The sequence below is a fragment of the Suricata suricatta genome, chromosome 9, assembly GCF_006229205.1.
Source record: "Suricata suricatta isolate VVHF042 chromosome 9, meerkat_22Aug2017_6uvM2_HiC, whole genome shotgun sequence".
Classification (NCBI taxonomy): Eukaryota; Metazoa; Chordata; class Mammalia; order Carnivora; family Herpestidae; genus Suricata; species Suricata suricatta.
The window spans coordinates 22,507,378-22,522,171 of NC_043708.1; the positions used below are offsets into that span (position 1 = coordinate 22,507,378).

At 40.0% G+C, this 14,794-nt stretch overlaps 1 protein-coding gene and 1 long non-coding RNA gene across 7 annotated transcripts in view; one reads left to right on the plus strand and one right to left on the minus strand.

Moving 5' to 3' along the window:
* NRXN3 (neurexin 3) overlaps positions 1 to 14,794 on the minus strand; it is a 1,559,665-nt gene that overhangs the window by 797,095 nt on the left and 747,776 nt on the right. For all 5 annotated transcript variants that reach the window (XM_029950481.1, XM_029950474.1, XM_029950480.1 and 2 more), the window contains 3 exons: positions 12,411 to 12,792; positions 11,451 to 11,641; positions 10,438 to 10,611 (listed from right to left, as the gene is read on the minus strand). In XM_029950481.1, coding sequence (XP_029806341.1) covers positions 10,438 to 10,611; positions 11,451 to 11,641; positions 12,411 to 12,792 — 747 coding nt within the window. The remainder of the gene's footprint in view (positions 1 to 10,437; positions 10,612 to 11,450; positions 11,642 to 12,410; positions 12,793 to 14,794) is intronic.
* Positions 8,035 to 14,658, plus strand: LOC115300884. 2 transcript variants are annotated; one of them, XR_003912901.1, is made up of 5 exons: positions 8,035 to 8,107; positions 9,848 to 9,955; positions 10,139 to 10,623; positions 12,422 to 12,544; positions 14,342 to 14,658. It is a non-coding gene; the product is annotated as an uncharacterized LOC115300884 (long non-coding RNA). The 2 variants fall into 2 exon arrangements; XR_003912902.1 differs by lacking the exon at positions 8,035 to 8,107 and adding an exon at positions 8,372 to 8,429.

A 14,794-nucleotide genomic window follows, 5' to 3' on the forward strand; every position in this document is an offset into this window, starting at 1 on the left:
AACCAAACCTATGCCTCAAGCTTTCCAATTTAACATAAACCAGCACCAGCTGTCTCGGCCATATTAGAGTGGTAGGATTGGTGATGAGGGGAGTCTGGAGGTGATGCACCTGTCCTAATTCTCTACATCCATTTACCCTATCGGGGAAAGGCTGATGGCCCAGTGGTAGGTATGAGGCAAGGCTGGTTTAATAATATTCATTATCTTTAATCACAAAACATGAAGGGTTTATCAAAGGATTCAGAACCTCTGAGTGAAATCTGAATGTGGAAGTATCATCACGGTAGACCTCTGTGCCAGCCAAAGGGTCTGTCTGTCCCTTACAAAGTACAGCTACTGTGGGAGGAGCTTTATGAGAGTTGTCATGATTGTTCAGAGAGATCCCATATGTCACCTGAAACCTTATTCTCTACTCTTGATAACTTCTCTACTTTTACATTTTCAAATTTATACTGTTTCACAGAGGAAGAAGGAGTGAGCAGTAATTGAGTGGGAAAGAATAAAAAGAAAGAATAGAAAAAGCAAGATGAGTACACATAGACAGATATATTTGTGCATATGCATGGGTATGTGCATATATGCTCAAGGCCATTACCAGCTTTCTAAGCAATCTATAGTCTCAACTGCTAGAATAAAAGGATTTCAATGCGGAGGCTTCAGGGACGGTGTTTGTGACACTTGGGATGGCCTGCTTAGTTAGCTGCACGTACATCTTGGTCCCTGGAGCAAAGGTCCCTCTGTGCCTTCAGATTGGTTCTACATTTACAATGTTGGGTGCTCTTAGCTTTTCTGAAGACAGTCATTTACAGACAACATAATAAGATTCATCCCCTTTAATTGGTAAAAACCCAATTCACTTCTGTTTAATTTTAAAATAAGAAAGCAATGATCCTTAAATGTATCAAGTGTCCTTCATTGAGAGCTACCTGAGAACTGAATGGTCTAGATGAATTTATGACAGATGCCATACCATATAGTAGATGCCTTACCAGATGGTAGAAACCAGAGAATAGGTCTTAAAAATTATTATAAAATTTTGTTGTCAGAAAGACCTAAGTGCAGCTGTGTTTCCAAGATCTCACTTTTTTGTCTTGAAGGAGGATCTATGCCTTCCTAATGCTCAGAAAGGCATCAAGACCGCACCTAGCAGGCATGCGAAGGTAATTACGGTTTCCTCTTCTCAAATGAGGGTTCAAAAATGTAACCTGGTTAGGATAATGAGTGAAATAAATTAATAATAAAAATCCAACATTTTGGGGACACTGAGGAGAACAGAGGTTATTATCAAAACTGCCCCAATCACTTGTCTTCTCATCATATACTGGGTATAAACTAAGTCAATATGGGCACGGAAATTGGTTGACACCAAGATACCCTCATGGGGTCTTTATATCCATGGCCTTTGACCAGTTCCATGCAGGTAAGTATTTAACAACCACTACCACCACCACAACAAAACACTGATCTGTAACATTTCTCTAACCTGATTTCCGTAATGTAAAATAATCCTACAATGCCTAATTTCAAGCTAATACATGTTACGTGTTGTCAACCAGCATGAAAAATTCCTGAAAATTCCTGCACTGGTACCAGCTCTGCTACAACACTGCCCTTGATGGTCACTGAACTGCAAAATATGGATACTTTGTCAGTAAAGAAATTTATTCATGTGACACTTCCATGACAATGGAGGGATAGCAGTGGATGACTGCTTCTGTTGGGAGTATTTGCCAAGGTGAGAGAATGTCTAGCATCATAAAATCTTCTTGCTCAATCCACCCTATTTTCAGAGGGTGCCTGGGCCATAAAGGTCAAATGACTAGATCATTTCTATTTTTTTTAAATCAAGAACAGCTTGTCAAAAAGTCAGTGCTGCCTCGGAAAATGTAAACTGAGGTCTCATTTTCTGATTTTCTTTCTTTTCTTGGCATTGGTATAGTGGTGTGTTGGGGTAGAAGAGGGCATTTTTAAAAAGAAAGAAAAGAGGTTTCAAAGGGCAAACTCACGGAAAAGACAGCTGATTTAAAAATACTGTGTTTTAAAGAACACTGTGCAAATATCATCTAGAACTTAGTGAAATAGTGGTGACACAGACACCATCTACCATAAAGTCAGCTAGGGGACATCCTCAGTCACCCTCTGGTCACTTGTGTGGTGCCTCTGCTTCAGAAATAGACAAGTCTGGACTCACACCTTTTGGCACAGTAAGAAAGAGGTCACAGGCTGTAAAACTCAGCTTTATCACTTACTAACAATGTGACCTTGGGCTAACTACTTAAACTCTCTGAATCTAAGGTTACCCAACTGGAGAATGGAGATAGAAATCATCACTAACCTCATGTGATGGTAGGATTAAATGAGATAATAGATGCAAAGCTTATAAAGTCATCTTTAAGTCACAAGGTCATGGTCACAATGGAGACACAATATACCAAGTCTTTAGCATATGCCTACACTAGGTAAACCCTCAATGAAGGCTATTATCAATTCTTCTGGAAAGGAAAATCAAGTTCTATCCATTTTATATGGGCAGGAGTCTAGAACCAAGATATGTTAAGATAGTAAGTCCTAACTGCCCAGCTCTCTTATGAGAAGCCTCAGTCATGCAGTGCTGAGGTACAAAAGACATATTTAATTCCTGTATCTCATTATTTCCAATAATGCAAATAATTCCTGAAGGACTGATTTCTGTCAGGTCCAGGGCTACATTTTATTATATAAAACACAATGGAAAATATGATAAAACCCTTAGCATTGGGGAAAATTAATTGGGAAACTATACACCTCACAGTTAAAAAAATCCCTTTATCTATTAGAAGTGTTTGATGCCAACTCTCATCTAAAATTACTTAAAACAATCTTCACATTTTTAAGGCATTTAAGTACCATATATTCACTCACTTACTCAAGATACAAAGAACTCAGAACCAGATATAATCAATCTTCCATATCCCACTCACCTGCCCACCATCCGGGCAGGAGAACAAATCACATTTCTAGAAAAGAAGCCATTCAACTCCAGAAATAGAACCTTTTCAGGGGAATTATAGTGGAAAGTGGGGAAAACATATTCCTATTAATCACCTACCCCAATAAAAAGCTATTCTTTTATTTCTTATAGTTTATAACTCACCTGTTTCACTCTCAACAGGTCAAACTTAATGTTTCTTTCATAGTTATATGACCCCTTTCTTATTTGAAAGCTCTTAAGGGAAATCTCTAGGAATACCCCTCTTAAAAAGGAATTAGAAAATTGCTTCTGAAAGGTCCATAGACATTGTCACTCTAGTCAAGGGACCTTAAATCTAAGGGTACTTCCTGAGACTCCTAATTTGGAGAGAGGCAAAGTCTGGCCTGACCATGGCTACCAATGAAGTTCTTCCTGGACACCTCTTGTCATCGTGTGTAAATGTACATGCTATGAAACACAGTAATATGGTCAGGGCAGAAGGGAAACAACCAGGAGAAAAAGCTCATTTTCTTCCTTATTCCGCAGAGGTCTCCTCTGGGAGGGAAACATGTTTACCTCCATAGCCACCAAAGTAACAGGTGTCAGGTTCAAGCCTCTTCTCTCAACCTTGAAATATGCTACTTCCCTCCTAAGTCTGCTCTGTTTCCAGTTCCTGTCCTTTTTACCCATTCTCCACCTGGTGTCAGAGTGATCTTGATAAAATGAAAAGCTGACCAAGTCTCTGTCCCCGTCAGGGTAATGCCCAACTCCTCACACAAAAAGGTAGTCATCACCTTCCTGTATCCTACTGTTCTAGTTTCACCTTTGATCACATCTCCATATGCAAATTATTTCAGCCAAACGGAGCTTCATGTTGGACTTCAAATTGGCCGAACTCTTGAATGTGTTTCTCCCTGTCATGTACCTCAAATATGTTTTTCTTCCAACTTGATTCTCAAACTCTGCCTGAGATATATCCCCTGAACACCTACCATGACCACCCGCCCCGCTCCCTGACAGTCCAGCAGCCCTCCTCTGTGTTCACACAGCATGCTCCTTCTCCATTCTAGAAGAGCAGGGTTCACTCTGCATTGTCCTTCCTGGATGATCTCATCCCAATGCATCTGAAGTCAAACCGTATCACACCTATAATCTCAGTGCCTAGCTGAGTGCCTGATACATAGGAGTAGCTGGGTTCCTACTCAACTGAACAATACAATCACTGAAGATTTAATTAATGAATTAATTAATTAATTAGTTAATTAAAAAAAAACTATACCACCCCAAACACAATGATAAGAGGACTCAGGCTGTTAACTTGTCTAGATTCATCATGCCACTTCCTAGACCGCACTATTATACTTCTTTCTGAACACCATTTACATTTCAACCTGTCTCATTTCTTTGTCATATATTTTTACTGCCCTTCACCCTTCATGGTAATGAGTACTATCTGTGCCCACAGGTTGCAGCTAAAAAAGCTAGCATGAGTAATGATCGAAACCCCAATGTCGGGAGAATAAAAAGTTAAGGGATTTACATCTCAAAGGTCTTTTGCCACAATATGGGGAAAAAGTACAATGATCCAAAATAATTATAAAATATAGTGGGTCCTACCACAAACAAAGTGACTGTCCAGTCATCAAGAATGGAAGAGTGTTTGGGTCAATACAATAATAACATAAACATACTTATGGTTTGGCTGATTCTATAAATGGGCAAGTTAAGATATTCCAAACTATTATGTCCCAAAACCTGTACTATACTTTGGTTAATAATTTATAATAGGCATAGAAATCAACCTGTTCTTTGTAAGATTCCTACAAACCATTTTTCCTTTGGATGGCAACTTTAAGATCATTTTGCCACATAGGGAGCCACTATAAGGTCTGTGCTAGGTTCTAGGGATTCAAAATCCACATAGTTCTTACCATGAGAATAAAGTCTTAGAGGAGACGCAGTTCTCTACTTGTATCTAATAAATCTGATCATAACAAGCTTTGACAGCCTTGGATTGTCTCATTGTAGATTGAATCCTATCCCCTTCCCCCATTTACAGAGTGACATGCAGGAGACCTATTTTGATAATTGAACAGAATTTCTGAAAACAACAGCCTTCAGTATCACTGAAAGACCTCTTACATTCTTTGAAATTGAAAGCCAAAAGAAAAAGAAAAAGAAAAAGAAGGAAATGGAAAGCTATTGTAAAGCTATCTTGGACTACAAAATACTAATCCAGTGTATGTTCTTTTTAATACTTTTATTATATATCAGCATATATATGAATCTGTGAATAAGTGATAAAAAAATAGAGTTATAGAGAAATGGCTAGAGGGAGACCTCATTTAGTTGATGTCCACCCAAGAGATGGACACTTGTGCTGGTTACCCACATAACATACAGCAAGTCACAGCAAAGTAAATGATCGTTTAGGTGAAGAGCAGTATTTTTAAAGCTACCCTGTTAACCACTTTTAACAATTTATGCTGTCTGCAAACTCACAGAAGCCATACGAGGCTCAATCCCCTATTTAACTATCAGGCAAAAGATGTCTAAAACGCCTTCCTGATTTGCCATTCTGAGTCAAGCAGCCCGACACAACTTGACCAGCGGCCCATTACAGACTTTGGATGGAGCCTCCCTGAATGGTAGAAGAAGCAGTGTGTGTGGGAGATATTCACTGGCATCTAACATGCAGGCTTTTTAAAGGGTATTCAGGATAAAACCGCCACATCCTCTTCTTCCCCAAGAGTACTTTTTCCTTTAGATCACAAAACAGGAAATTAAAGTGCTCAACCAAAATCCCTGATAGGAAACATAAATCTCTAGAACATTTTAATGACATTGATATCTCCCAAATGCCTAAAAATATTTCTTTAAAATGAGTTAGGAGACAATGGCATTCTCTTTCATAAGGCCCAAGCACTCAAAAGTCCTAAGAAATGACCTCCCTGACCCAAAAAATTATAAATTAAGAGCTCGAGAGGTCCTTTTTTTTTTTCCTTTTTCTCTTTCCAAGTGTTGCCTTCCTCTAGTGAATTAATTAAGAAGAGCCAATCCATCCATAGCAACTACTTGGAGAGATGTTAACCATTTCCAGAAGTGGATTGAGGCGTTTGTGACTTGTCACAATACAGGATGCTGTCAAACCTCTTTAGTCTCCCGAAAATGGAATCACATTCCCATCCCTAAAAAATCTTGCTTTTGTTGTTTTGCATTCATTGATCTGGGTTTTCTGCCACTGTTTATGAAGAACACAGGGTTCAGCCCCCTCCCCACAAGCTGATGCTGTCCAAGAGGTGTGACAGCTTAAAGGCCCTTAAAAAAAAGATACCAAGGGTTACACAGGGCATCTCTCAGTCCAAAGTGGTAATGGGAACAAGAACCTTCTCTACCTTGCAGGTCAGCTTTGGTCAACGCAACTTTGTTAGCAAAAGAACAGAAAAGGCGAAAACAATAACCAGAGGTTAGTAAGAGGTAGAGTACACCAGAGCAACATTACAGAAATGAAAATACAATTGGCATAACCAACATCACTCAAACAGACAAATAAAATGCTCTACACGTTCTCCAGAGACAGCACAGACGGGTGACGCACGGACCAGGGCAGAGCAGGCCTCGTCAGAGCCACGTCAGCAGAGCAGGGGCAGGAGAACACTGGACTTGACAAAGCACAAGCAGTGGTAAGAAGAGCCTTCCCACATCCACACAGCCAACCCCAAGGCATATGGTCCAGAAAAATGATTCTTCAGGAGTCAGGATAAATATCAAAAAACAAGGGTAGTTTGTGGCCAGACAGAAAGACACGTGTGCACAACCAGACCAAGCCCACAAAAATAATTCTGAACATCTAGGAGTGAAGTATGGAAGAATCGCTTGGGCACACTCCTTGTAACCTGCTGAAAATGCCACCAGGGAATGTGGCACTAGAACTGGGTGTGTGCATGAAGGTGACCTGGGAATTCCAAAGAGCTCCATTTGTCTGATTTGTGGGAATACAGCCAAACCCAAATGTCTGTGAGCAAAAAGGCATCAAACCAATGTCCTTTTTATTTATTCATGCCAGTCTCGAAATGAAGCACGTGTGTTTCTCTCAGATGTTTACCATCTGCAACTGTGGAATTGCATTTCCAGCCAATGCATGCCTTGGTCTCGCTGCAAAGCTGGCCTCAAGATAGAAAGAGGTATTTACCAGCTGAGACTAGAACCAGACATTATTTCAAAATTCCTAGCCCAAATTAAGAGGCTTCAAGTCACAGCCAGATGCTGGCTAGGCTCTCCGGAAATTGAGCCTAATTTCTGAAGTATATATTCTGCATATATTAGAGACATAAAATCAAAACATAGTTCAAGATTTTTTTTTCTTTCTTACTATAAACATTTGAGAGGCAGAGTAGAAAATTAGTATGCTTTTTAAAATCATTTTGGATTCTTTGCACTTATAAAAAGGAAAGTAATACATTTACTTGGAAAATCATTATCAATGACTTTGACAAAAACATATGATATATCCTGGCCTATATACCCCACAGAATGAGGATAAAACCCATTTGCTGTCTTGAAGAGATGCAGCTTTTTGGTGTAACAGATCCTCATCCCCTACCTATTTATTATTCTATATATAGACTTGATCATCGGGAAATGTATTCTATTTCCTATGATTGCCATGCTGCACCATGCTGAAAGGCCTTCTCAAGGGGTCCACAGTATGTACAGAGATTCGTAATGAGAATGGCACCTGTTTGCAGTCTCCCTAAGGTGCTCCCCAGGCCCCCTCTCCACCTCCTTCAGCGTCATTCCCACAGTGCCCTAAAAGGCTCCCAAGGTCTCTTATAAGGGCTTATTCACATGGTACAAACTTCCAATGGCAGTAATTTATGTCTTAACCCACTTTTTGGTCATTTTTCCTGGCCACTTAGGCTAATTATCCAAGTCATCTGTGTACAAGAAACAAGGACATTCTTCCCTGAGCACTCAGCCCCCCACTTCATCCCACCCAGTGGGGCGGTCATAATGCTCCACAGGTAATCACTGCAATTATCTCCATGGCAATAGAGTGCAGGGTTATTGGTCTCAGGGGACTTGCCACAGACTCAGGTGGTGGAACCATCAAGTCACGATCCCCAGTGTTGGACAATCAGCCATACTCAGAGGAAGGTCGGGCCCCACCATAATGCATGTGATGAGTCATGCCAAACTGCACACAGAGATGTAGGCAGGGATGGGAACATCTTCTCCCATTGGATGGGCAATTTCCTTTCGCTAATGCTCTCACTGCTTCTGTTAAGATTCTCTTAAGTGGACTCCATTCCCCTCTTTATACTGTACCTTTTAAGCCACTCTTATAAAAGTTAGCTTAGACTTCCTTTTAATCCACTACAATGATTTTGTTTTCTTATACCCCAATTTTTTATACTCTATAGAACTATGCTTCTGATACAGTAGCCACAGACACACGTAGCTACTAAGGACTTGAAAGGTATCTAGTCTGAATTGAGGTGTGTTCCAAGTGCAAAATACTTGGATGTTTAATGTGAAAAAGAAATGTAAAATGCATTATTAATTTTTTATACCATTACATGCCAAAAAGATAATACTTGGGATATGCTGGGTTATGTTAAATAACAAAATTAAAATTAGCTTTATTAACCTGTTACTTTATATTTCTTTTACAAGTAGCTTGTATACTAGGAAATTTAAAATTACATATGTGACCCACAAGCAATGCTGCTATAGAGTTAAATGGAGGATTCCTATTCACTTATAAATCTGAAGAACGGATAGCATGATGATATCTAACATCTGAAGAGTACCTTATGCTTTTTCATGTGTACTTTTATGTTTTAACTAGGTATAATTAATTATTGCAGGAGACTATAATTTCTGTGATCCCACAATCTTTGAAACTAAGGCATTTGATTTAATTCCCAAATGTTACATTTATCCCAGCATTGCCCTTAATGCCTGAAAGAAGTAAGAGCAAGCCAAGGAGACAAAAATTTGACTTGAATGACAGAGTGCATTCTCAGGAGAAGGCAAAGTGGCTATTTTAAGAGCATGGTGATTCCCAACCTCCTGTCTTCTCGGGTGCACAGGCCATATGTGGTCCACTGGATATAAGAAATGTCCTGGACAAAGGAAAACTGGAGCAGGTTAGGGGGACCATCCGTCTTATTACTAGATCATGTGGGAGGCTGACTCTTGGGCAAAGGGGAATGACTTCCATACTGCAAGTCAGCTTGTGAAGCTGATGGGAGGCTTTTATAAAGGTGGCAGGAAAACATAGAAGGAAAGCTGGTTAAAGAACAGGAGCAATAAATGAGGGTGAATACTTAGGAGATGAGTGAGCGGGTTTGACACAGTAAGTCAACGAGACAGAAAAACAAAAACACAACACACCACAATATTGCACACAGGACCATGAGGCTCAACCAGACGAAAGAATACATAGATCGTGCTGACTAGTCAGACAGACATCTTTGCCTTTTAAGTTAGCTAAGGGTCCCCTTTCCCGCCTACCCAAGGGCTCTGAGGGGAGGCTGAAAAGTGTTCACTGCTGCCCTCTGCTGGTTAAACTAGACTATTTTCTTAGAAAGAACTGTTGAACTCCAGACCTGTAAAATTCAGTTAATATCTTAAAAAGACAGTAGATCATCTGCAGAAACAGGCTGAGCATGGTTTTGTTGTGCTGCACTGATGGGCATGCAATGTTATTAGATGCGTTAATCTTTGCAATTAATAATCTGTTTATTGAGTACCTACTATGTATGTACCAGGCATTTTATAAATAGCTCTGATTTATAGATCTTATTTTCCAAAGCAAGTTTTATTGCCCCAATTTGAAGGTGAGGAGGATAGAGATCAGAGAAGTTAAGTAATTTGCCAAATGTCACACAGTGAACAAGAATTACTACCTGGACCTAAATCCAAGTCTTTTCTAACTTCGACACCCATGCTGTCCCATGACATCACACTAAGGAACTGCCTAACAATGCCTGCCATCTAGTAAGTATTCAATAACTGTTAGTTCTCTTCCCTTATCATGGCATTCTGACATCATTTTCCAACCTCCTGTTGAGCTTGCATTAAATGATGCAATAGCTGTTAGAAACATTTCATAATGGTGGCACCCATATAAAAGTCTCCCCATGTATAACACATAAATAAAAACCCCTAATGCCCTTTCAGCGCCATGAAGTAAGCAAAGGTACAAGTCAGGAGGAGTCTGATGTCAATGCCAGGGAAACTCCTCTTCTGGCAAGTATGTGACACGGAGAAGACATCTGCCAACATACATTCCTAGAGCCTGTGGCCCATGTCTTGACATACTGAGCCAGTGACAGGAGGACACCAATGATGATGTATTGTCAGATGGCCAATGGGCATGAGAGAAGACTGGTAAACCAAGTAAGAAGGCACTGGTAGAGGCAGCAAAGAGGCGTAGTGCTTGCGACAAGGCTGTTGCTTCAAAAGAAAAGAGGCCGTACCTTCACAGCCACGCTCGATCTGTCCACTCCGATGGAGGGCATCGTTGATGAGGTCTGGCAGACGCCCATTCAAATCCACTGATGCCAGACAGCCCTGAAAGCCATCCCGGGAAGCCACCAGCTTTGGAAGGTTGCTGTACATACCTTGGGCCAGACCCGCCATATAGAGGTCACCTGCAAAAGAAAGTAAGTAGCAAGAGCAAATGAGTAAAGGGTATAGAAACCATGTCAACTAAAGGCAATGCACCTTAGACCATTAAACTTTCCGGATCACAATGATACAGCTGGGAGGGGGGAACCGGCATAAACAACTAATTATCACAGTTTCTACGTTGCAGATAGAGGAAACTAACATTGCTTATGCCATTCATTTTCTGCATGCCATCTCAAAATTTTAATCACCATATTCAGTCTATGAGGTAGGTATTGTTCCCACTTTATGATGAAGTAAAGATTAACAAGATTTTCAACAAAACCACCATTTATTCAGTGCTTTTTATGTGCCTGTTACCAGAAATATGTTGAGGATTTTATAGACACTATCCCATAAAAACTCATAGAAGTCCATAAAGGTAGTAACAATTATCCTCATTTTGCAAAAAAAAAAAAAAAAAAAAAATATATATATATATATATATAGGCTGATCGAGGCTAAGAGATTTTATCAAAGTCACCCAGGCAGTAAGTGATTCAGCTTAGATTCCAAAACATATATATATATATACACACATATATATATATGTATACTTTCCTCTGTATTATGACCCCCTACATTTTGATGTTTGTCACTTCACACTCAGCCCCCACATACCCCAGGTTTACAGAGAAAACGAATCATCCCTTGAGGAGTGGTTTAAGTAAAAATTGCATTTGGATAGAATTTAATGTTGTTAAAATAGGATATGCATTATGTATCAAAAACACATAGCACTCTTAACCTAGTTTCCTCCTGCACATACCCTTTCTATTGTAAGAAATACTCTAAATAGGAAAACCTTCTTTATAAGATTTACCTTTCAAATCCAGATTTTTGGCGCCATTGATAACCTGAGTGACCACTTTGGTGTCCACTTTCAAGCTGTGGGTGTTACTGTTGTCTCGGGTGATGACGACATTGTGCCACTGGTTGTCATTCAGGGGGCGGTCACTGTTACCCTTGATCACGTTGGGGCCATTCCCGAGGTCGAACACATAGTGTATGTACCTGTGAGAAACAACAACTCCCCAGTGAGTTGAGACTCCCTAAAGTGGATTAATGGCAACATGTATACGTAACTGACAGAGGGCTTCACATCCCCCATGCTACCCTGGCATTCCACAGGAATAATTAAAGCTTGAGTTAGGATTGGAAGAATAATCATAGCCTATCCTATTTGACCTTAATTCCACACTTACATAGGTCATTTCTCTAACACTATCTAAAAATAGTACAGGCAGTACATTCCAAAATACTAGGGGGTGGCATTTAAATTCAATGGATCATGGATCGTTTTCTGAGTTTTGTTCTAGTTTTTGTTTTTGTTTTGACTACTTTCCAACACATGGTAGTAAAATACATCGCAGAAAAAACAGCTTTTAAAATGTTGCATATATGAGCTAATGGTAGTGCTAAAAATATCCATTTCATTTCTTCCTATAGACGTGGTTGCAGAGAGCACTGCCCAAAGACAAATGCAATGCACCCCATACATCCTTGTTTTGCAAAAACAAGCTTCTTTCCTAAGGCTTAAAGGACTAGATTTTATAGTAAAAACGTCTGATAGTATTGAGTTAGGGGAAGATCTTTAAATAAACTAATAAATTTTTCTTTCTTCCAGCCCTAACCATTACATAGGTATTTTTAATCAATGAGGATGAGAGCATGTATTGGGAATAGAGAGTAGGGAGCAGAATGGGTACTATTTTCATGTCCATGTTTCATGTAGGGTTTGAGCCAAATGCCTGGTGTAAACTATGTGATGTCTTCTACTTACCCCTTGACCAGCTCAACTGCAATGAAGTCATTGCCGTCACCACTGTTGAAGAGAATGAAGCCATCAGCTGAGGTGGTCTTGAACTGGAAGAAGAGGTGCATGGAGGTGTACGCCTGGAGGGTGGCCAGGCTCAGGTAGCTGCTCTTGGTCTTAAAGGTGACAGGGTCAGCAATGATGTTCCTCAGTCCAAAGCGAGCCTTCAGCTCACAGTAATCAATGTCGCCATTTTTGCACAAGTCGATGTAGAGCAGGCCATTGAACATGAGACTCTGCAAGTGCCCAATGAAACTCGAGGGGACAACGGAGATGTAGCGTTTCTCAGTCATGATCCCAGTTTCAATGTTGTGGAATTCCAAGCGGGTATGGTCCCCCACCATTGTACCTATGAACATCACAAAGGAGATACCAACAAGTCACCATATTTTGTCACAGCATTCTTACTGTATCTATTAGGTGTCCGTACAAAATATTCAGTTCCAGAAAACAAAATACTCAATGTAGTATGGAGCCAATGTGGCCTCAGTCGGGGAGCTGACTCTTGACCCCTTCTGAGCTATGTGCTCTTCATCCCATGGTCTCATGCAGCAACTCAGAATGTTCCATCATATAAAGGAAAAAATGCATTTTTGGACAATTCCAGTTCAAGGATAAAACAATCCATCTTCTCCATTCAAAAAAAAAACAATTGGGTATCAATGAATACTATAAGAAAAGTCTCTACTGTCCTAAACCTTATAAAGATACAACAAAAAAAGTGTTAGGCATTCATTACCAAATATTTCTTGATATAATAATTTACCACCTAGTACTTATGGAAAGATTCTATAGTAGAACATGTGTTAAATTTTTGTCTGACCAGCAACTGTTGCTATTTCTGATAAAACAGTTACCCTCTTTATTTTATCCTAAAACCATCTGGACTGAATGAGGCTGGCCCTAAACCAGCTCTTGAAGTAATCAGGCTACCCAGGCTGAACCACTCCACATGTTTTGTGCCCCTAGCCATAGAGCATTGTTTATATGGACTAACAAGGTGGTCTTCAAACTTTGCCACACCTCTGGCCCACATGGAGGGCTTCTTAACACCTAGTTCCCTAGGCCCTGCCCTCAGAGTTTATAATTAAAAAATCTGGAGTGTAGCTTGAGAATATACATTTCTAACAAGTTCCAAGGTGATGTTTATATAGCTGGTCTAGGGGCCATTCTTAGAACCAAGGGATTAGCAGCAACATATGCTGGAGTATTCAGTAATTATTCAGTAATTGACTCTAGTAATATTCAGCTCCAGGGCTTTCGTTGGAACACCTATGAAAGAGGCATTCTTGGTAAACAAGGCTTGTTGAGGGGGTAAAAGGAAAACCCAGGTCTGCTGGAGGCCACGTGATAACAAGAGAGACTGGGCCTGCCTGAGTAGACAGCCAACCCAGAAAACAAGTACAAAATGGAGAGAAAGTTCCTCTAGGATGATACCATTTAAAGGTCTGGATTCAGTAGTCAAAGCCAGACTTTTAAAAACTATATGGCAATGGATCCCCTTTTGTCCTTCAAGCATTTATTTGAGTTGGGTGCCTGACATTTGCAATCCAAGGATCTCCAGCTGATACAAATGAACAGGTAGACCTTTCATAACATGAATTCTCTACAAGTACTGGGGCAGGGGTAATGAAGGCGGCTTGAAATAAATACAAAAGAGAATGGAAATTTTAATAACAAAGGCAAGAAAAACACCATGAGTATGGCTAGAGTAGATGATGGTTCTCTCGACATTTATATAGATAAATCGTTAAAATTTAACAGTGTCCTAATGCCCCAGTGGTGAAGGATGGGCAGGGAAAATCCCTCCTCCTGCCATATTCTATTGTTACCTCCCACACTGAAGAAATTTCACTAGAAGGACACTCTTGGCATCTCTTTAACTCACTCTGTTACAGCTTTCCAGAGGAAAAGAAGTGACATAACCTGGAAGATTAAAGAAAATCTACCAAGAAACTGTATTCCCATAGCTTCCCCCTGGCACTTCCTATTTGTTCCTATGAGAACAAGTGATCTTCAAGAAATACCCAGCATACCCCACTTACCCACAGCATGTACTTTAGGGGAGCAAGTCTTGCTTCAGTGGGGATGCCTACCCAAGTCCTGAATTAGTTAGCATTCAAGTGGGCAATTCTAATTCTGAAATTCGGTTGATGTTAACCACATTCTTCAGTACCACTGTTACCACTAAATAAATGATACTTGGCTTTAACCAGCCTTGCATTTGTTTTTCTGGGTTTTTTGTTTTGTTTTGTTTTGTTTTGTTTTCGTTTTTTGTTTGTTTGTTTGTTTGTTTTTTGCTATTCGTGTATAACTCAGATAGCAGGGAGAAAAAAAAAAGAGAGGCGGGG